At 52.3% G+C, this 27,401-nt stretch overlaps 1 protein-coding gene across 13 annotated transcripts in view; it reads right to left on the bottom strand.

The window, feature by feature from the left end:
* Positions 1-510: 510 nt before the first annotated feature.
* CELF4 (CUGBP Elav-like family member 4) overlaps positions 511-27,401 on the bottom strand; it is a 341,436-nt gene continuing 314,545 nt past the window's right edge. For 3 of the 13 annotated variants that reach the window (XM_023543839.2, XM_023543844.2, XM_023543845.2), the window contains exons 7-14: positions 26,742-26,889; positions 24,795-24,944; positions 20,172-20,237; positions 18,608-18,691; positions 13,424-13,507; positions 8,481-8,559; positions 7,859-8,030; positions 511-1,097 (exon numbers count right to left, since the gene is read on the bottom strand). In XM_023543839.2, the coding sequence (XP_023399607.1) occupies positions 1,071-1,097; positions 7,859-8,030; positions 8,481-8,559; positions 13,424-13,507; positions 18,608-18,691; positions 20,172-20,237; positions 24,795-24,944; positions 26,742-26,889 (810 nt within the window). In that variant the 3' untranslated portion in view covers positions 511-1,070. Of the gene's footprint in view, positions 1,098-3,116; positions 3,171-7,858; positions 8,031-8,480; positions 8,560-13,423; positions 13,508-18,607; positions 18,692-20,171; positions 20,238-24,794; positions 24,945-26,741; positions 26,890-27,401 lie in introns of those variants that run through there. The other 10 variants (XM_023543877.2, XM_023543838.2, XM_023543842.2 and 7 more) reach the window with 6 other exon arrangements.

Below are 27,401 nucleotides of genomic sequence, written 5' to 3'. Positions count from 1 at the left end.
TCCTACAACTTCTGGGATTTTTAGCAGTAACGCTAACATCTATAGGCTTTTTTTTTTTCCTTTTTTATTATTTTGCTGTCCTCTAATTTTCTTCTATTATATAGGTATTTTAAACTTTTTTTCCTTTTTAAAATTCTGTACAACTATTATGATTTTAAGAGGGGGAAAGAGTTAGAAGCATTTACAGACTTTTCACAATTCTCTTGCCTTGGAAGTCCCTTTTTTCCCTTCCTTGTTTTCTCACACTTCATGTTTAATGAGCTTTTCGTTGCTTTCCCCAAATATCCACCATTTCGTTCATCTTAACAGCTCCATCCAGACATATAATACAGAAAACCATAGGAAAGTGTCATAGACTCGAATGAGGGTAATCAAAGCGCCTCTCAAAGTATCAAAGAACTAGTATCTTGCTGTTTTAAAAGCATTGAAGCATTGTTTTTCCTTTTTTTTTTTTTTTGTGGTTTTTTTTTTTTTTAATTTTTTATTACATTTTTCATAGAATCCCTCTAAGCTGTTTCAACAACAGCCAGGAGGCAGGAAGGAGGTTTTCCTCCATTCCCCCTCTATGTCACATAGAGCTACACATCTGCAATAAAAAGTTTGGTCCTTTGGTCCCTAAATAGCTAAAGGAATGACAGATAGAGATGTTCAATGGCGGCCTCCCAGCCGCACCCTGGGGACCAGGCCCCGCCACACCGCTTGCCCCAGCCTGCCTCAAGGCGCCCATGGGCTGGAAAAGCCCCAGGGATCGGTAAGCAGCGTCTCTTCCCAGTTCCCAGCCCTTCAGCCTCCCCATCTGGTTTCATGTTATTCTGTTTTAAAAGTTGCCTTTTGTGTGTGTGTGTGTGTGTTTTTTTTTTTTCCTCAGTTTTCTTCATCTTCTTTATGTCATATGCATTTTTCCCCAAACACGTGCCCTCTGAACTCCATAGACGCTATACTTCCCTTGAAGAAATGATACAGTCACAGAGGGTGTCTGGAGTCTTCAGCTTGATTGATATTGGCTGATATGTCAAAGGTGTCATCCAACAGTTCTCATTTATAAATATATATAGAGAGAGGTTTGTTTTTTAATGTAGCCCGTTCAGCATCCTGCCCTAAAATGAAGAAAATCAGGGCTGATTAAGCCAAGAGGGGAACCACAGAAGGCATCCAAACACCAAAAGGAACCTGCCTGGGGGGTGGGGGGGGTGATTAGGATGGGAGCTCTGGGGGATGGCAGGAGGGAGGGAAAAGAGACCAGTATGATAATTAGTCATGATCATGATAAATAAAAATGAAATTTACTCTTCCGTTCAGAATAAGAAACCAGTGGGCAGGCTAATGGTGATGGTTGTAGAGTTTAGTTGTTGGGATTTGGGTTCCTTTAGAGTTCTGGATTGGGGGATGGCTCTATCAAAGGGAAAAATTTGGGACTATGGGATAGGAATTCAAAATTAACCTGTCTCTGAAGGACCTAGCCCAGATACAATATGTATACAGAAGCCTAGCAAACAAGATAGCAAAAATCTAGCAGCCCAACCCACTCCTCCCCCACTTGAAGAAAAGGAGAAAAGAGATCTTTGGCACAAATTTTGCAGAATCCTTGCCCAGCGTCCAATCGCTTCTTTCCTGAGGTCAGTAATTATTTGCGAGGCTACGTATATATATGTATATCTGGATATATGTGTAGAATGTATTCACCTGCACATATGTGGATATACATGAATATGTGTGTATGTATATGCATATATATATATACACACACGCACACACACGTAATATTTTTCTCATACATGCCAGGGAATTTAGACGAAATTCAGAATTTCAAGGGAGTGGATGGGAGAACCTAAAAAAGTCAGAACAGACTTAATTCTCCAACTTAAATAAATTAACTCAGACAGTTCTTTGTTTTGTTTTGAATGGTGGCTTTTCGGTGTTTCGTTTGGCTTTTTAAGAAAAATCATGATCTGACTAGAATCAGAAGGAGAATGCTTAATCACTGTGAATTAACAAATGAGACTCATCTCCATTCTAGCAAGCAGCTTCCACTTATACATGGGGGTGACTGGTTACATCAAGAAAGTTAGAACTGCAAAGCCCCCAGTTGAGGGGACAACGTCATGCGTATATCAATCCATGCTGGCAGGTTTTTCACACTGTTGATTCAACAAACAGCAAACCGTACACAGCAGTCTAAACAATTACAACACCAAATAAAATAATAATAAAATTAAAAAACACTTGTCAAGGACCCTTTTTCAGTTGTAAACAAAAAGGTGCATTTGGTTTTTGTCAGTACTGCTTTTTTTCAAACCAACCAAAAAAGCCCTCCCAAACCCCCAGCCCCTCGCCTCCCCTCCCCACATTTAATTTAGCAGAAGTGGCTACAATACAAACCTTAAAATTGTTACCGGGCTCTCTCTCAGAGGCCTCTGGCTTTGTACTCTAGTTTTTTGGTTTAGAATTTTTCTCATTCTGTTACTGTAAAGATTTCATTTTTTGATTTTGTTTTTCCTTTCGGAGTGAGATTTAAAATAGCCTAACTGGAAAAAGACCAGACCTAGGAAAGTGTCAATTGAAAAAGGCCCCCAAATTTCTAGAAAAAAATAAAATCACAATATTTTCAAGTGCAAGTAAATCAACCACGCATAGATATTTTTAAAATGTTTTCCTTATTTTAAGAAAAGAAAAATAATGGTTTGCACAGTTCAATGATCCCATGTTTGATAATTCAGGAATTCATCTTTACTTTTACTATTTTTTTTTTTGTTCTTTTGTTTTGTTTTTTTCTCTATGTGACATCTAGAGAAGCATAAAAAACGCTGAACAAGAAAAACCAAACGACAGAAAGTAAAACCACTGCAAGCACCAAGAACGAAACAAAAATGAGCACAGCAAAAAAGATTGTGGCAGCACAAAAGTCAAGAAATGCACGTGTGATCATGACTGGCCAATCACCAACTGATACAACATCCAAGAAAAAACGCTCCAATCACAGCACCTCCACGAAACTTGACGGCAATTGTCATGCAACCGATTCTTAGCCTTGTTACATGACGCCATCATGTCACACTGTGAACTTTGAGTTGATTTGAACTTACGGATGGGGGACTGTTTTCTCCACTCTCATGTGATTACGTGAACTTTATTCCTAGCTCAGCGCGAGACTGTGGTGGATTTGACTGGCCCTGGTTGGGTTGTTGGAATTTGATTGAATGACAAAAGAAGAAAAGATTTATATATATATTTATATATGTCTAGAGAGAGAGAGAGAGGACAAGAGAGTGTGGGTAGAGGGGGAGGAAGAGGAAGGGCAGGTTGGGGGGAGGGGAACATGGGAGGGCAGGGAGAGTTGGGTTTAGGGTGAAGAAGGGCAAGGAAGAAGTTAAAACAAAATTAAAAGGAAAAATATTTATACAGCACCAGACCACAGCATCAATCTAAAAGCTCTGATGAAAGAACAGCAGTCAAATCATAAGAGAACTGAAAAAAACTCAAAGGATGGAGTAAGCTGGCAGACAAAGGACATGGTCACGTCAATACACACACGCACACACTTTTACGTACACGCACAGTTGTTTATGCAGACACATGATACGCTGTGAACAGTAGCAGAACCTCACACAGGGCCACTAAGGGCATCCATCATGCGTAGAGGAGAGGAGTTGGGCGTGAGTGGTTTGGTGAGGGGGCCAGAAAAAAATCAAACAGCCCCTCAAACCACCTTGGCCGGCAGGCAGATCTCAGGGAGCAAGCTCTCTGGTTCTTATCACCCTTGATTCTTTCTCTCTCCCCCAGGTGTGGCACTCTCACCTCCCCAGCTCTCTGTGGCTTCGGCCTGTGACCAGGAGGGAGGGCCTGTCTGGGTGGCCCTGACTCGCTGGGTAGGTCAGAGCCTGGCTAAGGTGATTTGGTATATCGGTGGGATCCACCCATGAAACACTCTGCTGCCACAGGACAGTCCACACTGACAGCAGCTCGTTCCTTCCACCCTATGGATCCCACCTTGGCCACCATCCCTAAAGCAAGGTGCCTCCACTGTGACGTCTGATCCTCTCCCCTTCCACTCTGCCTCAACCCTCTTTACTCAGAACCTTCGGAAAGTCAACATGTTCAATTTTGAAATTTAAAGTAAATTACATAAATGTCTTTGGAGTTCTGTAAACACACCCTGGCACTAGGGATTTCATTTCACAATCACTTCACATCCTTAGCTTTGCTCCCAGGGTGGCCCATGTAGCCAAACTGAGGCTGCTTCCCAGCATGTGAAGCACCTGGAAGGCTCTACAGCTCCAACCCGTGAAAGGCCCACATGAAAAACGAGAAGTAGTGCATGGGTGAGGTGAGGGCTGTGGCCCTGGATCTGGCCCTGCTGCTGTCACTGTGTCCTCCCCTGTCTGCCCCCTCCTCTCCATCCCTTTTTAACCCTGCACTCTTCCAGTCCCCTCTCCCAGGCTCTGGCCTGCTTTCTTTACTGGTAAAGCCCTAGATGGGTGAGCCTGAGTTCCCTTCATCTATCAAACATCATCACATTTGGCTTTGAGTTGTCTTTCCACCCCTCACTATTTTAGGGTCCTTTTCTCCCACCCTGGGATTTGGGGGCCCCCACCCTGAGCCCCTCCTCATGGGTCTCCGTGAGCTTGTCCCCCACCCCCTAAGCACCTGCAGTACCTGGGCCTGTGCCAAAGCCCATGCAGCAGGTTTGTTTGCAGGGTTTCCAGTACACCGGGCTTCTATACTGTGCAACAGACATCCACACTAGGCTTTATGCTCTCCTCCAGGGGGTACAAGGCAGGCCTAGGATCTTAACATACCACTGTGGGGAAGTGATGAAGTGGCTGGGCCCAAACCCAGCCTCAACCATCCCAGAAGAATTCTCCAGCCCCCTTCCTCCACAGACCCCTGCTCTGCCTGCCCAGCCAGGCCAGGTTCTTTGTTCTTTCAACATCAGAATTCCTTCACCAGGGACACCCAGGATGTCCGATTGGCAGGCCTCCCTTTGGAGTGGGAGAAGAGGCCTCAGGAAATGAGCAGTGTAGCAGCATTAGGTGTCAGCTATGGCAACTGCAACTAAGGGACCTGTGGGAAACTCCCCTCTTTCCCTGTGAGTGTCTCACAGGCATCTGACCCCCACCATAACACCCCCACCCCATGCTGTGCTCCTTGCCCCTCTCCCAGCTTTTATCTTGCTGCTCTTCGGTGTCCAGGCTCCAAACCTGAATAGCACACAGCCCTCCCCTCCAAGCTCAATCTAGGGGAATTTCTCACTCACATTCTGTTACACACACAGTTCACACAGCCTCCTCTCACACACATAACTCAGCCTCAGACGCACAAACACATGCCCAGACTCATTCAGCCCCTAAGGAGCCTCCCCCAGGCCTCTTCTTGAGCACAGCTGGCTCCTCTCTTGAATAGGGAGCAGCTGCACCTCAGCCTGCTGGGTCACCCTTCCTGGCCACCCTCTAGTGGACCCTCAGAGCTCAGCCCCAGACCTGGCTGCAAGGTCACTGGCCAGCGAGGGGAAGCTCTAATCAGGTCTGGGAAGCTCCAAAGCACTGACCTAATTATGGCCAGGCTGAACCAATGCAAATTCGAGGTTGTGAAAAAAGCTGGGCTCCAGCCAGAGTGCGCTGAGAACTAAAGCCACAGCCCCACATGGGCCAGTCCCAAAGCACCCGTGCCTGTGGAGCCCAGGCCAGACATTGTGCAAAGGCACTATCAAACCCCAAGCCTGGGGACCAGGAGAGACAGAACTCCACCTGCACTCAGAAGAGTGTGTCCCCCTCCCTCAGCCTGGGGTCCAGGGTACAGAAGCTCAGGGTTTCAACAATGCACCCAGAGGCCAACCGCTAAGCTGGGCAGGGGCAGGTGGGGTGTTCTGCTATCACGCCGTGACCAGGACACCATACCCTGGAACCTGGCCATATCCACGTTTTTGCCCACTCTTTCTGCCTTTGTTTCCTGGTAAAGCTTTTTTTAAGAAAATCCTGTCTTAGCAGCCAGACGAGTGAGGGTGAGGGGAAGACAGGAAACCATTTTCCCCCTCACCCCCTGCTCCCGGCACCTCTCTGTTCCAGGCTGCATTTGTACCCTCAGTCTCTGCTCAGAGCCTGCCATAAACAATCCCTAAAGCTCTGTCCTTCTGAGCACCTATGACTGTGGCTCAGGCCTCATGCTTTGTAAACATGCTTTCTGTGCTTTGAATGCTGATTTCCCCCTTGCTGGCAGCCTGACAGTGGGCACCTCTCACTGCAGTCCCCAAGACTGCGTTGAGAAGCCCCCTTATCTCTTTTTAGGACCCTCCTTCTTTTACAGCTTCTAATAGTCTTGAGTTGGGAAGCCTGGAAGCACCATTTGTTAAAATGCTGTCCAGATGGAGAGGCCTTGAGAAATTAAAGGTCAACTCAATTAGAGTTCTGTCATACTAGCTTTTTAAAATACTGCTTAGTTGGTAGGCGACCCCAAAGAAGTGAGATGCCATGATCTGTCCCCTCTGACATTCAGGGCACTGGTATGGTAGGGGTGAGCTTGAGACTGGGGGTGGGATCAAACATTCTCCCTACTTGAGGGGTTAAGAGCATGGCCTGTGGAACTAGACATCTTGGCTTCAAATTCAGGCTCTACCCCTTACTATCTGATGGGCAAAATACTTAATCTCTGTGCTCCATCTGTAAAATGGTAATAAAGATGCAACCTATCTTGTAGGTTGTTATCTACAAGAACAGTGCCTGATGCAATGGCAAGCACTATGTGAAGTAAGAACTGTAGTTCTTACCCTTCCAGTGGAAGAACCCATTCTGCTTTTTAAACTACTCCTCCCAAGCCCCATTCCAACTTGGACTGACAGCTGGTTCTACCCTGTGGGCATGATGTCCCAAATAACAAACTGCCTTCCTTACCCCTTCATCTGAGAATTTGTTTCTCCTAGCGCTTCTAACCTTGATTGGGTTTTAGCTGCATCAAGGCCTAGGAGGCTAAGACAGGCTGGGCGAGTGGAGGGACAGAGCGGTGGAGAGCCTGAGCTGGAAGGGCCCAAAGGGTGACTGCATCTGTGGTCTGTCAATACGCTGAGCACTAGAGGTGGGGGGCAGGCTAAAGGTGGGCTGGTGATGACCTGTGTCCCTGCCCCCCAGGAGAACAGATGTCCTGGAAGAGTGACTGTGTCTCCAGCTCTGGGCAGGTCACAGACTGAGCAGGAAAAGATGACCAATACCCACCCACCACCACCCACATGAAGTGGGCGTGGTAAGGCTCTCCTCACCGCCCCCCTCCCCAGTTTTCATACCCTCCTTTTTTTTTTTTTTGGTAAAGTTAATTGTGAGAAAGCCTGTCTCTCCTCTCCTGGATAAGCAATGGGTAACTGGGGGAGGAGGGGGACAAGTGCCTAAAGGCTGCCAGCCCTTCTGGCAGAACTGAAGAGCTGAGAGCCAGGGAGTCTGGAGAAGGCCCCAGCAGGCGGCTCCTGCTCTCCTCCGCAGAGCCTGTTCCGCCCCCAGACTCTCCTGGGCCCGAGCTCGCCATCTGCGCACCCCAGGGTTTTCTGGCAAAGAGGAGTACCAGTGTAGACCTGGAAGCGCAGGTCCCGGGCTCGCCCAATATTCTCAGGACGGCTCCTTCATTCCTGCCGCTCTCTCTCAAGCCCAACCCTCAGGCCTCTTGGCCTGCAGCAGGGGGATGGCCATGCCCTTTTCGGCAGGGGTGACCACAGCTGTGCGCCTGCCCGTAGGCACCGGGCCAGGAGCAGGTGGAGCCGAGAGCAGCGGGTCCAAGGCACAAGCGAGGGTCTGGCCCGCGTAGGTCGGAGGAGGCGGCGGGTCCGTCTGGTGTCCCCTCCCAAGCCTCCCGTCCCCACGCCCCGGCCGCCCCCGGTTACCTGTGCGAGTCCTGGTCTCCCCCGGGGGACGCTCCCGCCGGCGCTCAATATGGGCGATTGGCGTCTTTGGGCCGCTTCAGCTGCACCTTGAGCCTCTTCATGCCGATCTGAAAGCCGTTCATGGCCTGGATGGCGGTCTGCGCGCTGGCCGGGTTGTCGAAGCTCACGAAGCCTGGCGAGACACGAGGGACGAGGGCCTGGGTTTCCACAGGGCCACCCCGGGGCCGCTCCCGGCCGGGAAGGGAGAGGGGGTCGGCGGGGCTGCAGGGCGCGGCCGGGAGAGAGGCGGCCCCACCCCGGCTCCCTCCGGCCTGGGGGCGGGAGGCCTCGAGGCCCCGCCTCCCTCAGAGCTCCGCCCCCGGCACAGGCCCGGCCTCTACGCCCCGTGGGGCCACGTGCCCGCGCCCCCCTTCAGCCCGCGTGCGTGTGACCCCTCCCGGGGCGTTTCCGAGACCCCAGCTGTCTGGCCACACCTCGCCTTTGGCCGGCACCACTGGCCAGGGCGCCCACTCCCCCAGGTGAGCGCCCGCGGCGTTGCAGGCCCTGGAGAGGCGCCCACCCCCCGCCCCGGCCGGCCCCGGCACCTCAGCCCTCTCCTGCGGCTAGGAGAGGGCGGACACACCTGCGGGTGGAGGAGTTTATTGGACACTGTCCTCCCTGACAGGAGGGGGCCTGGCAGCGGGAGGGCACAGGGTGCCGGCCTGGGGAGAGAGAGGAGTGCGAGGGGGACGGAGGGGAGGCACCACGGAGAAGGTCTCCACCGGCGTTTCTGGCCGCGCCCCTCGCGAGTGTGGCCTGGCCGTGGGGGAGAGTCAGAGGCCAGAGTCCTCGCCACCCTCCGCCCCAGCTCCCCGTCCTCTGGCCAAGGCTGCTCTCAGCCTGGCTCCTGGGTGGACACCGGGACATCCAGACAGACTTAACCCTCCACCTCGCACCCAGGGAATGTCGGCACCTCCCAAGCCCTGGACTAACCAGGCACCGAGTGATGTGTCTCCTATGAGCCCCTCAAGACAGCTATAACAACAGTAGTAAAAATTAGTACTATTAGTAAAAATGAGTCGAGAGCCTTCTGTGTACCAGGGACTGCGGAAGCACTTCTCACAAGTCACTCCTCCCAAAAGCCCAGGAGGAGATACAGAACCATCTGTGGTCCCACATAGGGCTGGGTCATATGGCAATGGTTTGGAAGTTAACTTTTTGGAACTTAGAGTGCATCTGCTACATAGAGACGCTACTTTACATCAGCATTTCCCAAACTGGCCCATATAGGTGCTCCTTGAGAAAGGGACTTCTATAGGCAGCTGTCCCAGGCCCCTTTGGGGCAGTTCGAGGCTCATTAGCAAATAAAAACACTCTGTTCCTGCCCCAAGTTCTCCAGTAAGTAAACTTTTATAGCTTTGTTTAATCTAGTTATTTCCTGGAATGTATTTGACTTTAAGAGGACTTTTCCCCTGTAAAACGGATTTATATTCCTGCAAAATATATAAAATTAAGCTTGGTTAGGTTCCAAGGTCAACCCGTTAACACCCTTCAGTTGAGGTGTTTGTACCCAGGTGGCAATTAGACATATAAGGGATAACGGAACAGCCAGACCACATCTGAAGTGGAAGCTGTTTTCGTGGATAATTGTCCAAATTGTCCACAGTACCTTGGGCCCAATTGCGACTTCTCCACTCTCTCAAGACCCTTTCCCTCGCTCACCCCACTTGGTGGCTCTTTCTCCCTTTTTATTTCCTCCCCAGACACCACCTCCATCCAGCCTCTTCTCTTTCTCTCATCTCCTCCCTGCTTTGCTCATGCAGCCACAAGCCATAAAAGATGGCATAAGAGGGAGCGCGAGGGGGTGTGCTGCGGTATATACACGCGTGCATGCAGTTGCGTGCGGTGAAATTGGTCAGAGTCCAGCCCAGGGCAACATAACCAATCTCTATGTAAATCTATACATCAGAATCAACAGCAAAGATTTAGGATTATCCATAGTTGAAGAAGACCCTCCAGTCACCCTTCCACCTCCTCCTGCTCATCCTGTCCTGGTCCCTCTATGTCTGTTGACTAAAGTCCCTAGCAGCCCGGAGCGTCTTTCAGATGTATGAATTGTGCGTTTTTTCCTGCCTGGGAAGAGGTAGCTTGACTGTGGGTGACATGCAGTACCCTCCCTCTTCCACTGGCCCACGGGCACCACGGCTCCAATTCTACCTCGCCACTTGGGCTTGGTGGCTCTCTTTTTTGCAGGAAACAAGGTGAGCAAAGATGGGAGAAAGATAAAAAGGGCTGGTGGCACTGTCTGGGGAGGAAGTAAAAAGAGAGGGAACACCACCTTGTGGAGTGAGTGCTGGGGCGAGGAGGACCTGAAGAAGGAAAAAGTCGCTGCTAGGCCCAGCCTTTGCAGAGGAGTTTGGAGGCTCAAGGGATTTTTCTTTTCTTAGCTAGTTCTGTTCGTTAACTGGCTAGCAGTCGGGGCAGGGACAAGGTCCTCCCCTACAGACTGTCTGTACCTGTCACCCCATCACCTCACCCCCTATCTCCAATATTTCCAGTTTCCAGGACTGTCTTCCTTCTCTCAGAGCCTGCCCCCGCCCCCACCTCTGTTCATGTTGAGGAAGTTCCTTCCTCCCCGACCATGGGGAGTCATGGTGGTCCCAGCCCTTCTCCAACATAGGAACTGTTCAAGCTGCTCATATACTCACAAGCACCTCTGTAGGATTCTGTTTATGCTTATAAAGAGCAAGTGGGATCTTTGAGGGAGTTGCTTTAACATAGGACTACTTTTATGGCAAAAATAGTGCCTCCTTTTGGGCGCACCTGGGAGGACAGCACTTCCTGAGGCCACACCCCTCACATACACCATCTAATGTAACCCTCATGGCATCCCTGAGGAATGACTGTGAAAATCCCCGTTTCATTAACAAAGAAATTGAGACTCAGAGAGTTAAATGACTAGCCTAAGAGACAGCTGCAGAAGGCTCAGCAGCCAGGGTGAGGGAGGGGACCCAGTGGTTTAAGGAGGAATGGTTGGGCTGGACCAGCACTGGGGGAACCTTGCTAAGTCAAGTTGGTGAATAGTTAGCACTAGAAATGTGTTCAAGAAGAGAGGAGAGAGCCAGAGTAGAGGTATACGATTTCTTTTTAAAAGCAGGAAAAAAACACTTGGTCCTGGAGGATGTACATGGTGGTACAGTGGTTAAAGCGCTTGGCTGCTAACCAAAAGGTTGGTTGGCTCCAGAGGAGAAAGATGTGGCAGTCTGCTTCTGTAAAGATTTACAGCCTTGGAAGCCTCATGGGGCAGTTCTACTCTGTCGTATAGAGTCGCTATGAGTGGGTAGTGGGTTTGGTTGGGTTTGGAATGGCAAGGGCAATGCCTGGGGCAGACTCTAAGGAAATGCCTTTGATAAACTGGGCTGCAACCCCACCAGGAACAGTGCCAGCCCCAAAGGCTGGGGATGCTGGGAGGAGGCTATGGTTGGAACTTGAGCCTGCTCTCTGGGCTCTCAGTAGGCTTCTTTTGATTCACACAACATTTGAGGCTTACTTAAAGACCATGGACAACTGATACCCAGTTTATTTCTACATACATAATTGTAATTTGTAAGGAGAGAGATCCAGCAGTGGAGCGGTATAACCCTGCTATATTTGTTTTTCCAAATCCAAAGAGAAAGGAGCTGCTGGGGCAACTCTGTGCCATTGAAATACTACAAGTTTCCTGTGGCAGCTGCCGGAGGGGAAGGGAAAGTGTAGAAGGATCTTGACTACTTTGGGGAACATGCTGTGAACCCTCAAGCCCTTCATATTTCTGGAGAGTTGGTCTCCAAACTGGAATCCCCTTAACATGTGCTTCCTGGTGCTTCTACACTTTTGTACCTTCCCTGTAACCTGGGCTCCTGGCTGACGCAGGCCCCTACTCTCTCTGCCCAGCCCCAGAATCTGGGGGGCAAACTGGAGATAACCAAGCTCCTGAAAGATTTGGCTCTGGTTCCATGTGCAGTATTCTGGGAAACTAATGCACTGGGGCCGGACTCTTCAAGCCTCAGTAATTCACAAGTGGATTTGATCCCAGAAGGGATGGCTGATGGAGGCGGAGGAGGAGGTGGGAGAGGCGCCAGAGAGGAATGGAGGGGAAGGGTGTGGGGATGAGGCGCAATTCCAGGAGGAGATCTGAAGCTTCCTGGATACCGTTGCCAGAGTTAGCAAATAAAAACACAAGACGCCCAGTTAAATTCAAATACTAGATAAACAATGAATGCATTTTTGGTATACCAAAAACCAAAACCAAACCCAGTGCCGTCGATTCCGACTCATAGCTATCCTATAGTATAAGTATATCCCAAATATTGCATGGGATATAATGCATGCAATAGTTGTGACAAACATATACTAAAACAATATCCCTGGCTCATCTGAAATTCAAGTTTAACTGGGCATCCAGTATTTTATCTGGCAACCATATTCCTGGACCCTCCCAAGTCCTCCCTCTCTCATCTGATTCACCCTGCCACCAGATGACTTTTCTGGAAGCTGTGCTTTCATTCTGTTACTCTCAGTTCAAGACCCACCCCCCACCACCAGCTGCCACACCAAATGAAACCTCCTTATCTGAACGATCAATAGCCCCCCCAGCTCAGACCCTCCCTCACAACTAGTGTCCCCTGAACCCTCCTTTCCCCCCGCCTCAGCCCCTGTCTCCTGTGTTTTGACTCTTCTTGCCCCAGCCTCAAGCATCTGTCCATTCTGTGCTCCCTGCCGGCAACTCCCTCCACCTCCCTGATGTCTGTTTACATCCAGCCACCCTTCTTATGACATGGCTACTTGGTGCCTTGTGGATTTCATTACTGGTGCATATATGTGATTTTCAGCTAAGCTCACTCAGACCTTGGCTTCCTCAGGGCAGGGACCAGTCTCCTTCCTGACTCCTCAACAATGCCCAGCTCTAGTGTCCTTGGGGTGAGTGGGAAGGAGGATCCATTGGGTGACAGGAGGGGATCAAAGAGCAGAGGGGACAGAGAAGGAGGGCGTGGGCAGAAAAGAGAGGTAGACAGAGGAGGCTAGGGGGCAGGCAGGGTGGGGGCTCACTGGGCTGACTCCCCCACCCCAAGGATCACACTGAGCTTCTACTCTGGGGCTCAGGTCGGCCTCTCTGATCATGCCAGGAGAGGCCTGCTGGGAGAATGGATATTGCTGGGGCTCTCCTAACTGCCCCCTCCCCAGCTTGCCCAAGGTGTCCCCTTTCCTTTTTCATCAGGCCTTTGGGCTGGGAGGAGAAGCCCATTTCTTGGACTGGGACCTGGGTGATGAGGAACAGGGCAGGGGTGGCAGGAAAAGCCAAGAAGCAAAAAGAACAGTAGAAAAGAGAAGAGGGTGTGAGAGATGGGGGATGGAGGCTGGGCTGGGGGAGCACCTAGTGGGGAGAGCAATGTGAAGGAGCAGGTTAAAAGCAGTTGGACACCGGTAAATCGGTGCTAGCACCACCCTGTCCTAGGTGAAGCTAATTGGTTTGTTATCTTTACCCACCAAAGCATTTACTTTGGTTAGTCGCCCGATCCACAAACACTTTCGAGGAGATGACATTACCGAAAGGGAGGAACATCTGCATCAGCTCAGCGTCCCCAAACTCCTGGGGCAGATGGTAGATGAACAGGTTACAGCCCTCGGGCCCTGCGGTGAGGGGAGGGGATGGGGCGGGGGAGGAGGGGATGGCGGGGTAGGGGAAGAGAGAGACAGAGGAGAGGTGAGCGAGTTAGGCAGCGGCAGCAGGGAGGGGTAGGAGCAAGGTTAGGAGGGGGGGTCTCATCCAAGATTTGAGGGCGGCCCAGGAAGAATGGGGGGTGCTGAGCCCTGGTTCTGAGCTCTGGTCTCTGCTCTGCCCTCGGGCAAGTCACTGAACTTCTCTGTGCCTCAGTTGCCTGTTCTGCAAAACAGGTCTGCTAAGAGGGGGCTCTGGCAACTCTGGGGCTCCAGGGACAGAGCTGATGTGAGAATGGGGCAAATGTGCCAAGGTCATGACAAGGTGTGATAAGCCATGTCCTTGGAGATGGTGCTGAGGACAGAAAGGGACAGGCTGATCTGGGAAGGCCTGCCTGCATAGCTTCCCTCCTGCCTGGCCCCTGCTCAGGCAAGGGAGGGCAGAGGGGAAGGGAATCGCCCAGGCAGCCATGTCCTGGGCCAGGCAGGAGGGAAGGATCCCTTCAGCTTCCGGAAGACCCCAGCTTGGACTCTGGGGTCTGAAATCCCCAAGGGGTGGTACCTCAGCCATTCCTTCCAATCTGCCCCCAACAGTCCCCATCCCCTGCCCCGTACCTCAACCCAGCCCTTGTCTTAAGGGTCCAGATCGAAATTTATCATGCAGACTAGGTGTACAGGGATGACTTCACACCGAGGCTCAGGAATTAGCCAGGGCACCCGCGAGTCTCATTACATGAAAGGTTCACCAATTTCATTACAACAGCCGTGCCACTTCTATCACATGAACTGTGTGTCAAGGCGTGCTAGCACTTTATATGCATGCTAAGTCACTCAGTCCTTACAGCAACCCTGTGAGGTAAGTACGGTTGTCATCCCCACTTTACAGATGAGGAAAGTGAGGCCCAGAGAGGTTGAGTCACCTGCCCAAAGTCACGCACGCAGCTGGTAGAGGTGGAGCCAGAATACGAACCCAGGCCTCTTCCTCCATAATCCTCCTGTGTTCTCTTCTCTCTCTACCTATCCATCGTAACTGTCAACTCCCCTGAGCACTTGAGGTCTTTGGATTTCTGAAATTTCCAGATAGCTGAGGACTTTCATTTTCTTTTAAATTGTCAGAATATTCCAGAAGTCTTTCCAAGCTGCATTGCCTATTTCCTGCCATCTTAAAGAGAGTATGCCACATACAATATGACCTTTTAAAGCGACCGGCGGTCACCCCAATGACAGTTTCCAGTCTGTGGTGGATGTGAAAATGAACGCACTGCACTGTTCACAGTTGTGTAAGCGAGCCAAGCTTCTGAGCAGAGGCTGGTGGAACCCTAAGCATGGGCTTGAAAGTGAAGTCTGGAAGGTACCTATGTGGGCGGCTACGTGGCTTTCGTGGCCAGAGCCAGGTGTCTTGGTTCTCCTAGACCAGTAAGGCTGCCGGATAACCAAGTTCTGGAGAAAGTGCTCAGTCTCTGTGCCTTCTCCCTTCCTGAGCCTCCCACTCTCCTTCCTCCCTCCGTCTCCACCCCTTGAGGCTCACGGCCTACAGTGAAGACTCCTCTGACCACTAAGGCTGTGGTCTGAGCAGCTGACCTCCCGGGTCCTTGATTTTCACCCTGCCCTATCTGCCCATGCCTACAGATGTGCTGCCCCTCTCCCTGAACAGCTGTCTCCCAGGCGCTCTGCCAGCTGATAGAGCAAGCATGCTCCCACACCCACTTCCAGGAGTGCCTGGGACCGGGTCCCCATGCTCTGGTGACCCTCCTCTCACCCTTCCCCTCCATCCATGCCATGTCCTCACTGGCTGCATGCCCTGTGTACATGCCCCTTGATGGTGCCAGCTAGATGGGAGTCCTCTCAGGGCAGGAACCAGCTTTGAGGCCCAAGTGAAGTTGCACTTCCTCCAGGAGGCCCACCAGATACCCTTCCCACCCCTCCCCGAAAGCACCTCTGGCCTTTCCCTTCTGGTGCTCCCTGAGTCTGCCCTCCATATTCTGTGGCTTGGGGTTGTTTTTTTACTTTATGTCTGGAAGGTTTTTCCCTCCACCCAGACTGATGCTCACTCCCCAGGGGTAGGGGCATTTTCCTTTTCCTGCCTCCATTCTTCAGGGCTCCCTGACTGCTCCACACCAGGCTGACACCTGCCTTGAACTCAGGGCCTCACTCCGAGTTCACGTTCTGTAAGCTGCTTTACGTGGATGCTGTCTGTTCCTCCTCCAGCCGCTTGTCCCTCACCAGTGAGCCTATACTTCATCCTTCTTCCTTCAGCTGCCCCTAGGCCCTTACTGCATTCCCTCGTTCACAGATTCTAGAACACACAGATGGTGTAACTGGCAGGACTTTAGAGATCATCTGGTCCAGCCCAGCCTTCTGAGAAATGGTGAAACGGAGCTTCAGAGACAGAAAGTGACTAGCCCCAGACCACACTGCAGCCCTGACACAGCCAAGACTGGAGCCATCCCCGAGGGTAACCTAAGGAGCAGACAGCCTTGGAGAGGTTCTGGCAAGGAAAGTCCTCCCCAGCAACCAGTGTGACCTTGTATTTCACTGGCATTACACGGGGTGGGGGGTGAGCATAAAGTAGAGGCAGACTGTTGTCATAGCTGGAGGAATCCAGCCTTCTTTCTCCTCCTTGCCTCCTACAATGCTGCTGGACATGGCCTGAACTTGACTCAGGCTGGCTCCATCCCATATTCAGCCTGCCTCCCCTCCTCCAGGCTCAACTCATGCTTTGCAGCGGCCATGCCTTTGCTCTTGCTGTTCTCCCTACCTGGAATGCCTATCTCCCCACCTCCAGGTGCTGGAGACCTCCTTATCCTCCAAGGCCCACCAGAGCCTTCCCCAACAACCCCAGTGCCATGACCTGGCCCTTGTATACAGTGTGCTTGTGTAGGTGTCTGGGTTCACATCCTACCCTCCTCATCCCCTGCTCCCCTGGGGTGGCTCATCCCATCAGGGGGAATGGGGACAAGAGTGGGAGAGCTCCCCGAGGAGAGGCTGAGAGGGGGCCACACAGTCTGGTCTAGCAAGCAGGAGATGCAGAGGACTAGGTGTGAAAAGGAATTCAGAGCCAGCAGTAGGGGCTGTTGTGCATGTTGGTCAGGGCAGCATTGGCCTGCAGCTGCGTGTGTGCATGTATATGTGTGTGTATAGGGTGTTTAGAGACCCCTGAGCCACAGGCCAGAGCGATGCAGGGAGCTGACTACAGGATGAGGGTGGGTCAACTAGAAGCCAGTGAGGGCAACAGTAGTAGGGTGTGGAGGCACAGCTCTCTGAGGCTCTGAGCTGACTGATGTGGGGCTGGAAGGCTTGGGCAGTGGAGGAGGGCAAGGCAGAGCAGGCTCCAGGGCCACAGCCCAGTGGGGAGTCCTCTGGTGAAGCAGGATCAGTGGGCCCTACTCTGCACCCATGTGGGTTCCTGTAGCTCAGCTCTGCTGGGCCTGGGGAGGTCTGATGGCACAGGTCTCAGGACCTGCTGAATGCATGCATGCAAACTGGGGGGCTGTACCTCATGTGCCGCTGTGGAGTGGGTGACAAGTGGGTGAAGGAAGGGCTGCATGCACAGAGAGAAATCCACAGAGGATTCCTAAATGGAGTTCAAACGGCGGACTTGGGCTAGTGCAAGTCTCGCACCCCTCTAGGGAACCATCGTCATTATCCTCATTTTACAGATGAGGTCTCTAAGGCTGAGAGGGCTGAGGTGACTTTTCCAGGATCACATGGGGAGAAGATAGGAGAGCTGGAGTCAGGCTCAGGTGGGGTGGCTCCAAAGCCCAGGTTCTCAGCACTCCAAGTTCTGTGGCCTGTGCGCAACCTATCTGGTCGAAGAGGTAGACCAGCAGGCCCCAAGGTCCTTTCCGGGACTAACTTACAGTCTATAGCTCCAGGATGGTCTGCTACAGGGGCTGCAAGGCAGGCATCTGGAGCTACTGAACCTCCCTAGCCACGTGGGCTGCTGGGGGAGATGCAGTGGTCTTGCTGCCACGGAGACCCTTCTCATGGGGGTGGAAGGGCAGGAACCTTGTTAGCGTTCCTGCCCACTCACACTGAGCTTTCTGTGGGCAGGTCTGTGAACCCTGAGGGTGGCTTGTGTATCCAGCCTTCTGCCCTCCTGCTCACGTGGGTCTCTAGGCTCTGGGGTGGGAGAACACTGAGCATCAGGGTCTCCATGATGTCCCTGCCACCCCGAGACCCATTGGTCTGCCTGCCCTGCCCACACCAGGGACTTTCCAGGAACCTCTTCTTCCACTGGGGCCTGCACTGGGGCACTCCCATGCCCTCACCTCTACCCAGCAGCCTCTCCTGGTCACCCTAAGGGGACAGCTTCTCTTGTCAGGATGATGACTAGTGCTCCTACCCCCACCCCCAGCCGTGAGCATTCAGACCTCTCCCCTTTCTTTCCTCTGGCCAAATCCTGCCCATCAGGGGAGGGGGTGTTCTTGGACCGTGTCTCCCCCAGGGCCCCACCTTCTGGCCATCCTAGTCCGTGCACCTTTCCCTTCTCAAAGCCCACAGCCGTCAGAGCTGGTACCATGAAATCCACCACATTCTTGGAGTCTCGTCTCTCTCCCAGCGATGCTGTCAGCTCCCTGGGCACAAGGTGAGGGGAGCTTGGAGTAAGACACCCATGGATGGGCCTCTATTTCCCATAGGAACTCCCTTGGGCAGGGACAAGGCCTCCACTGGCAAACACACACCTAACCTGCTAGATTCTGTGAAGGGCTGGTTGAAGGCTTTGAACAGAAAGGAACACACCCAACTGAGAGATTGGTATCTGTGCTCTGTATCATGGTCAGTGACAAGTGGTGGAGGGGAGTGGGGAGGGGCCGTGTGTGACCCTGCGGCCCTGAGGGCCCTCAGCCCACGCCCCACCCCAGGGCTGGCCACTGCTCTGGTTAGCAGAGCCACCCACAACACAAGCACCTCCGTGCTGGGCCAGAGAGCATGCTGCATCTCACAGCCCTCCTAGATATAACACACAGCGTGGTCATCCTTTAGCCGAAATGCCTGAGCCAAAGGCCAGGTGAGCAGCCTGTTAGGGGGGTGGGGGTGGGGAGGGCTGGGAGCCCCAGCTTGCAGACTCACCTTCTCTCTGCTGCTGCGGGATCATTGGAGGTGGCTGAGGAAAGGCCTGGCTTATCTGACCATAGGCAGCAGGGTAGGCGGCTGCTGGAGGGCCAAAGACAAGAGGCAAGAGCAAGAGAGGGTGACAGTGACATGGAGAGAGAGATAGGGAGGAGGCAGGAAGAAAGAGAGAGGTTTCAGTGCTGGGCAGTGAAAGCAGATCAGACAAAAGTGCATTTCAGCGCAGCCACTTAAGATCAAGCCAGCCTTTCAGTTTTCTGTACTAATGAAGGAGAAGCAACAGAGTGAAGACAAAGAGTGTGTGTTTGCATGTGTGTGCAAGCCTGCACGTGTGTGTGCCCACATGTGTATGCACATGTATGTGTGGAGAGGGGAGGCAAGTTTAATCTGAAACAAGGGACAATCCAGCCACAGATGTATAATCCACAGTGACGGATAATCAAAATCATCAAAGTGCCTTGGACAAGATGGCTGTCCCCTTCTGTGAACCATGATGACTTGGATTGTGCCTGGTTTGGGAGGCGGAAACCACCCAAGGGGTGAGCTTGGCCTCTGGGGAGCCTGCAAGGGGGTGGCCCCAGAAGCAGAGGACTGAGTCAAACAAACCTGATGCTATCTGTATTCAACTGGGAATGGTCAGAGGTGGGACATGAATGGGCAGCTCCCTCCCTAGCCTGACCTGGTACCCAAATGGGCAGGACCTGAGGTCAGAGCTGGGGGGCTGGAAAGCTGAGAGCCAGTTTCTACCCAAAGACCCCGCATTGACAGGCAGCCTGTGACCCTCAGGGTGACATTGCTGTCTGTTCTAAGCACAGCAAGGAGGGACCTGGCCTGGTCAGACAGCAGGGCACTAGCTGGGTGGAGATTATTATGGTATATTCCCCAGCCCAGGGTGTAAGTTGGTTGAAAGCTTGCCTTGGGGTCATGATAATGGTTTGTCACCTCCCAGTCAGTGAGCAAGGCTACCTGCTCACCCAGGGCTGCCCTTCTTACCTCTTACTTTTTCTGCCTCTGGCTGCTGTCCTCCACCTCTTCCTCATTTCCTGTCATCCTTGCCCACCCCACACTGCTGCCTGTGTATGGCTGGGGGTGCGGCTGCTTCCTTTCCAGGGTCTCTCCCTCCCTGAAACCCGGGATCTACACTTCCTGGGGCAGTGACTGTGAGCTGCAGTGGGCAGCACCCCAGGTCTGCCTTCACCCCCAATGCTGCTGTGCCACTTGGTGCTCCTGGGTGAACCATGGGGCATCATGAGGACGGGACATATAGCTGCAAAGTTAAGTGACTGTACAGCAAGGCCATGCGTCTGAAGTCCTGACCCCCCACCACTGCGAGGGCACCCTGCCACCTTGGGTAAACGTGACTCAAAGGCGAGGGGGCGTGCAGAGAGGGTCTCTGCCAGTACAGCCCTTCCTTCCACCACAGTTCCCCATCACTCCCACCTTCCCTCTCCCCTCCCCCTGCAGTGCTGGGCCCAGGCCCAGGGGTGGGAGAGGGCACTGGTGTCACGGCATGGGGAGATAGACATGGCAGGGGAAGAGCCATGTGAGACTCGTGGATACTAACGACCTGCATACTGCTGCACTCCGGCGTAGGCCTGCTGCAGGGGGTCCGCCGCCGTGGGGCTCTGTGCTGCAAGGACACAGGGAACAGAGGTCAGCGGTGCCTGCCCAACCCAGCCCCCCCGCCACCATGTCCATGGGTGCATCGCCCTTCCCAGCCTCCATGGAGTCTGCCCTGGGGCAGGGTGTCTGCCACGGGAACCCAGAGCACCTGGACCCTCTCTGTACCCCCTTCTCCAGCTGGGCCCCTCAGTAGGGTGGACTGTTGTCTGCTCTGGCTGGGCCTAGATGGGGGGTGGTTCATGCAGAAGACTGTGAAGGGTAAGGAGAAGGTGCCAGAGAAGGCGCAAGCATAAGGGACCATGCCCTAGAGAAAGGCTGCAGGAAAGTGGGTGAGGGAGCCTGGAGGCTGTCAGGAGGGTGGGCTCATCCTCACTGACCCTTGGCAGTGTCAGGGGCAGTGAATGACAGGACAGCCTGCAGATCCTGGCTGAGTGAAAGAAGAGGCACAGGGAGACCTCATCCCCCTATCCAGCCTCTCCTGCTCAGACGAAGGGGCCTTCCTCATTCTTAGGCCATTTGTGCAGGCATGGAGGTTTTCTACTCCCAGACAGGGCTGACGATCACAGCAGGGACTGGCCACACAAGTGACATCTGCTCAGACTGTATAACACAATCCGACCTTCCTCCTATTTTCTAATCTTGACTCGCATGTCTACTGCTCAGGGCAAGGGGCAGACCCTTGGGCTGACACTTTGGCAAGAAACTCGGGGAAGCAGAACTGGGGAAAAGGCTCAGTTCACTTCTGTTGTCTTTGGTGTGCAGGTGCTATGGACAAAAGCCTGGAGCCTGGACCAGCACTGACCAAGCCAGGATGACTGCAGTGGCACTGGTGACTAAAGGAGGTGGGTGGGGACAGGTGCTTACCCACAGGGAGGCACCAGGTCCAATATCGTTGGGGCAAACTGGATAACACAGGGAGGTGGGAAGGAAACCACCTTGGCATATCTGCCTGGCTCTCCAGGCCAGCCAGACTGGCAGGGCTGTGCCAGGCTTTGGAGCTTTAGATGAGGAAGAATTCCCAAAGGTCCCTTCTGCGTTCTTGTTCCTGGATTTCTCAGTAAATGTCCATTAGAACAATAGCACCTGGGCCTCAGGGGAGCCAAGAGAAAAGGGATGTGTATCATCCCCCCAGACCAGTGGGGATGGCTGATTTTGTATTCCCTAGGAACTGGGACGCAGCAAGGTGCTGGGCCCAGGAGGATACTGCTCAGAAGCAGAGAGCTGAAAATGAGCCCCTTCCTGCTTAGGGCTGTCCCAGTCCAAAACCCGGTCCCTGTATTTCCCCCATGGTGGAGCCAGGAGCTCCCAGAAATGGTGAGGTAGTGGTGGGGCTTGGTTGCGGGGTCCCCTCCTCCTCCTGCTTCCCCCTCCCTTGTACTCCCTCTCCCCATCTCCCCGACACCGCCTCTCTGAAGGCATGGCTATATCTGGGTTGTCCTTTTGGTCTCCCCAGCCGCTCCCCACACACAGACTTTATGCAAACTAGAAAAAGGTGCCCTTTACTCTGGGCACACAGTTTGAAGCCCTCATGCAGCCATAACCTGCAGAACTTAGATGGCAGCCCCACCCACCGCAGTACCAGGAACTTAGTAAGTGCTCAGCAAACACCTGTGATCCAAGGAAGGAATGACAGTTTTCTCTTGGTCTTTAACGTCTTAGAGAGCCACCCCTCCCAGGTGATACGTGGCAGTAGAGGTCATACTGTGTGCCTCAAACATGATCCCTATGAGCACAAGGGGAGAACGCAGAGGCTACCTGAGGCTAGGAAGTGAAGAGAAGCCTTTCTGAAGCCTCTCTCTACTTCTCTGCTTAACGACCTCCATTAGTAACTGCCAAAGAGTGAACATTTTGAAGGATCTCGCTCATTACAGCGGCTCCAAACTCTGCATTTAAAGATGGTAAATTAATTTTTTTAATGTACTACTTTTCTCCTTTCCTTCCCTCCATCCCCCCTCCTACTTTGGCAGGGAATTGTTTATGGGATGTGGCAGATTGTTAGAAATAGGGGAAAGAAACATTTCCAAATTCCATGAGGGAAATAGCTCACAGATGCTGGTGGGGGTGGGGAAGGAACAGGTTTGTCAAGATTCACGGATCCAGATGGGCTTGTGGGCAGACAGAAGCAGGGAATGAAGCCACCCAGATGTGCTGGGGACTCCATCTCCCAGCCCAGGAGCCTGAGAATGACAGGGTTTCTCCCCTCTCCAACTTGCTAAGCCCCTCATCTGTTGCCCCCACCAGCCTGAAGTCTTCATCTTGAAACAGCACTCCAGGTCTTCAGCCTGAGGACCTCACTTTCTAGGCTTCTCTGGCCCCTCCTCTGTGAACTGTGGCCGAAAGTGTTGACTAAGCACTGGGAGGAGATCAAGGACAACTCCAAGTTCAGAGTCAAGAAGTTCTCCTTCTCTGCTTCCCTCTAGTACAGTGGCCCTCCACGTTGCTGCTGGTGAAGCTTTTAAATACAATGATGTCCGGGCTTCACTGTCGACACTGAAATCAGAATATCTGAGCTTCTGTGGTTTTATTAAGCCCTACAGTGGGTTCCAACAGGCAGCCAGACTGGGGAGCCCTAATGTGCCCCTCCTGCTGACCCGACCCAGGCTGGCCTCCTCTGCCCCAAGCTGACCACCCTCCTTACCACTGCCCACCCTGCCAGGCAGACCCCTTCCTCCCTCTGCACCTCTAGGACAATCCTTGTTCCACAGGAGTGGGCTCCCCATTCAGCCTCACCTCTCCAATTCCTACCCATGCATTTAAGTCCAGTCTGAGCCTCCTCCTCTGGAAGTCTTTTTGGGCTTCTTCAGCCTACAGAGGACTCCTCCTTAATTTGAATTTTTAGCATTTAAAATCTGAGAACCTTCACTCTTGATCAGACTTCATTTTGCCTATCGTCTTGTTATTCCTTAGATGTATATCAGGTTCCCAACTAGACTGTGGCCTCCTGGAGGATAGGCCCTTGTCCTGCCCTCCTTCTGGGATCCCTCTTGCATCCAGCACAGGCTGGCCACTTACTAATGCTTAGGGGAACTCCACAACCTTGTCCTTTGCTCTCCGGGAAAGAGGGCTGCACTCTTCACATCTAAATTACATTGCCCCTCCCTAATCTACTTCATAAGGAGCCCTGGTGGTACAACAGTTAAGTGTTCAGTTGCTAATCAAAAGGTTGGCAGTTCCAACATACCTAGTGGCTCCATGGGAAAAAGACCTGGCAATCTGCTGCCATAAAGATTCAGCCTAGAAAACCCTACAGAGCAATTCTGTACTTGAAAATAGACTCAACAACACCTAATAACAACAGTCTGCTCTATGGCTTTGCACTCAGTGTCCCTGCCCGGATGTCAGTCCATCCCCCAGGCCTGAGGAAGTGCTGAGTTGGAAAGGAACAAAGCCAGTCAGGAACAGGCCTCCCAGATCTTCCAGGGTGCTAGACTACGCTGACTGCTCATAGGAAGTGGGCAAACCCAAGAGCTGTCTGAATAGCTGGCGTGCTGTCCAAGGTCCTAACCAGGGTTTTGTATGCACCAAGGTACCAGACTGGTATTACTAGCCAGACTGCCAATCCATATACGTCTATTTCCTTCCCAAAACAGTCTTTTCCAGCTTCACCCTAAATCTGATCATTATTTTAGTTTCTATTTCCTCACTGGAAACCCTGGTGGCATAGTGGTTAAGTGCTATGGCTGCTAACCAAAAGGTCGGCAGTTCGAATCCACCAGGTGCTCCTTGGAAACTCTATGGGGCAGTTCTACTCTGTCTTATACGGTCGCTATGAGTCGGAATCAACTCGATGGCAGTGGGTTTGGTTATTTCCTCAGTTCTTATGGGACAAACTCATGCTCAAATAAATTTGCAGTTAATAGTCTCTCTATAAGGCGTCCTGGTGGTGTAGTGGTTAAAGCTCTTGGCTGCTAACTGAAAGGTTCAAGGTTCGAACCCACCAGCTGTTCTGGGGGAGAAAGATGTGGCCGTCGGCTTCCGTAAAGATGACAGCCTTAGAAACCCCATGGGGCAGTTCTACTCTGTTCTATAGGGTCACTATGAGTTGGAATTGACTTGACTGCAACGGGTTTGGTTTTTTTTTTTTTTTTCCTTTGGGTGGCACAAATGGTTGAGTGCTTAACTACTAGCCAAAAGGTTTGTGGTTTGAACCCAGAGGCACCACGGAAGACAGGCCAGTGATCTGCTTCCAAAAGGTCATATCCTGGAAAACCCTATAGAGCAGTTCTACTCTGCACACACGGGGTCACTATGAGTCGGAATTGACTCAACAGCATCTAACAACAACAAAGGTAACAGTCTCTCTTTCTCTTTGAAGGAGCCCCAGGAATGGGGTTCTTCTTCACCAATCAGACTGACACCTCCCATAGGGTGGGATTTTGGTCTCTTCTTTTCCACCATGGGCTCTCTGAGGGAGCACAGGAGGCTGGCTTACTCTGATCACATTTGGGGTTCCTCCAAGGAATAGAGAGTAGGCAGGAGCCACACCTTCCCTGTTTAACAGCAAGGGCAGGGACAGAGTGGATGAGGACTGTGCTGCATGGGGAGGGGCTGCCAACGTGCTTACCTGGGTAGGGGTGGATGCCATTGGCAAACACAGCTTCCGCAGTAGGCTGCCCATTGGCCTGTGGTGGGAGGCCAGTGAAGCCATTCACCCCAATGGGGGATGGGATGCTAGGCACGGCTGGTGCAGTGATGCCCGGAGGGGTGCTGCCACCTGGTTTCAGGGGTGGAGGAATAGGGGAGGCAAGCAGAGCAAAGGTGAGGAAGGATACTCTATGAAGCTCCACCCTCCTGTCCCAAGCACCAGGGGATAGACTTGGACCTCACACAAGCTCAGTTTTATCTGTGAACCATGCCTCTAGTTATCTTCCTGCTTGGAGTGACTTTACCCATCCCAACTGTATCCATAATTTAAGGCAGAGTCCAAGGGCCACCTACCCCATGAAGACTTCCTTGCCCACTGATCATTCATCCTTAATGCTTTGACCACGCTTAGTCCTCCTTCAGTATTTTTTCCAGTCAGTGGCTCTTGCTCACTCTAGCTAAGTCAGGGTAGGCTAGTCCTTGTTTAGCCACCAAGGGGTTTCTAAGTTGCTGGTTCAACTCTCTTATCTAGATCACTGAGGAGCTGATCTACCTCCCCAGGAAAGAGTTTTGCTCCTCAGGTGGAAGCAGTCTTAATTCTCTTAATTCTAGCATCCCTTGTGCTTAGGGAGAGAGGTCACTGGAAGGTCAGAGTCAGCCCTATCTCACCCACAAAGTAGAGACCTTGGCCTCCTCCAGCTGAGGGAATGGTGGTGATGCAATGGTGGCGAGGTTAAAGTTGGGGTCGTATGACCATACCCTGTCCTCTCCATATGCCAGGATGGAATGCTGATGGCACTGAGACCTCGGTCTGGATAGGGCCTTCCTCTTTATGTAGGAAGCAGACTCTCTCTGTGGATGAAGACCTGGGGTGGCCCACTCCCTGAGCTCATGAGTTCCCTGAGGTTGGGCACCAGAGCTACAGCGTAGTGCACAAGTTGCACCCAGCTATGATATGGTCTTTTGTGGCTCTAGCTGGGAAGGGAACAAGGATCCCAGTGGCCAGATCCTGGGTGTAGGAAGGCTGCTGGTATGGCCTGGGCACAGAAAACCAAGGAAGCTTGGTGAATGTGGGCCTTAGGTGTTGGCCCAGCCCCTGGGACTAGACTATAGTCTCTCAAGTTTGACACTATTGATGTTTGGAACAGGATAATTCTTTGTTGTTGGGGACTGTCCTGTTCATTGTAGGATGTTTAGCAGTATCCTTGTCCTCTATCCACTAGATTACAGTAGCATACCCTCCTTCAGTTGTAAAAACTAAAAGTGTCTTCAGGCATTGCCAGATGTCCCTTAGGGGGCAGGGGGAGGTTGCCCCTGGTTGAGAATCACTGGACTGAATAACAGCAAAGATCCAATCAGAAATACGCTTTGTGAGCTGGGCTGTTTTCAACCTTCCTGTCCTTTGATAACTCTTGTGGTTTTCTCTAGCTTGTAAGGCTGCCTTGGACAAAGCCAGTGGGTCTAGGCTGAGTTAAAAGTAAATGAAAAAACAAAAGAAGGGGGGAGAGGAGGGCTTCTTCTGTGCTTGAGCCATGGACTGAACAAGGACACAGAATGGGCAGGGGTCTTCTCCCTGAAGATCTCGAAGAGGGATATTTTCATTTCAATTTCTTTCCAGATATCTATTGTTAATAGAGATCGAGATGAATTGTTCCCTAACATGGCTAAACAACGTGAGTGAAATTCTCAGCACTCTGAAATCATGTCATGGGCTTCATGGAGCCCACTGGGTCCCATCTCCCCTGTGTCCCCAGGGATTAGAACATTTATGAGATAAACTGTCAGAGGGCCAGGACTGCTTGGGCCCAGACACCATGTGCTCTTGCAACCAGACGGTCCCACTGGCAGCCCAAACTGACCCAAAAAAAGGCCCAGCTCAGGCCCAGCCACTCTCAGGCAGGCCCTGTGTTGGTACCTGTCAGCTCACCTGAGGTTGGGGTCATGGGTGCGGCTGCCAGGCCGTTCATGTTGAGGGCTGCCATCTGCTGCATCTGGGCGGCGGCGAAGGCAGCCATGGGGTTCAGGTAGCCACCCTGAGCCACTGAGGCCATGAGGGCTGCTTGCTGCTGCATCAGCTGGGGCAGAGGAAGTGGAAAAAATATCACGTGCTTCCAAGAGAACAGCCCTCCCCACCAGGGGCTCAGCTCCTGGAGACCAGCCTCCCAGGCCCTAAACTCCTGGGAGCCTGGCCATGTCTCCCTGCCCCCACCTCCACAAAGCCCTGGTGCCTCCCCTATCCCTGCCCGTTAGTCCTCAATGGCTATTAGAGAACACCTCCTTGTAGACGACTGTATTCAAAAACAATGGTCCCTGGGGTCTTGGAACTCTAGTGTTAGAGGAGGCAGGGAGAGAGGGGCAGATTCCACGGACGCTGGTCAGCCTTGTGTGAGGCCTGCCGTGTGCAGGGATGCCACACCCAGAGTACTTCGGACATACTGGGTGAGCCTCTGTAGAATTAACTTGGCATGGATTTCTGACCGAAGCAGTCCTAACCTGGAGCTTTGCTGGGCAGAAGCGACAGGAGACTCATGAAATAGAACCCCTGGCACCCCTGGTGTCCTCACAAAAGTGAGTAGAGGCTGAGGAG

The sequence above is a fragment of the Loxodonta africana genome, chromosome 11 (genome assembly GCF_030014295.1).
Source record: "Loxodonta africana isolate mLoxAfr1 chromosome 11, mLoxAfr1.hap2, whole genome shotgun sequence".
NCBI lineage: Eukaryota > Metazoa > Chordata > Mammalia > Proboscidea > Elephantidae > Loxodonta > Loxodonta africana.
This window is presented reverse-complemented; position numbering and strand designations above follow the sequence as displayed.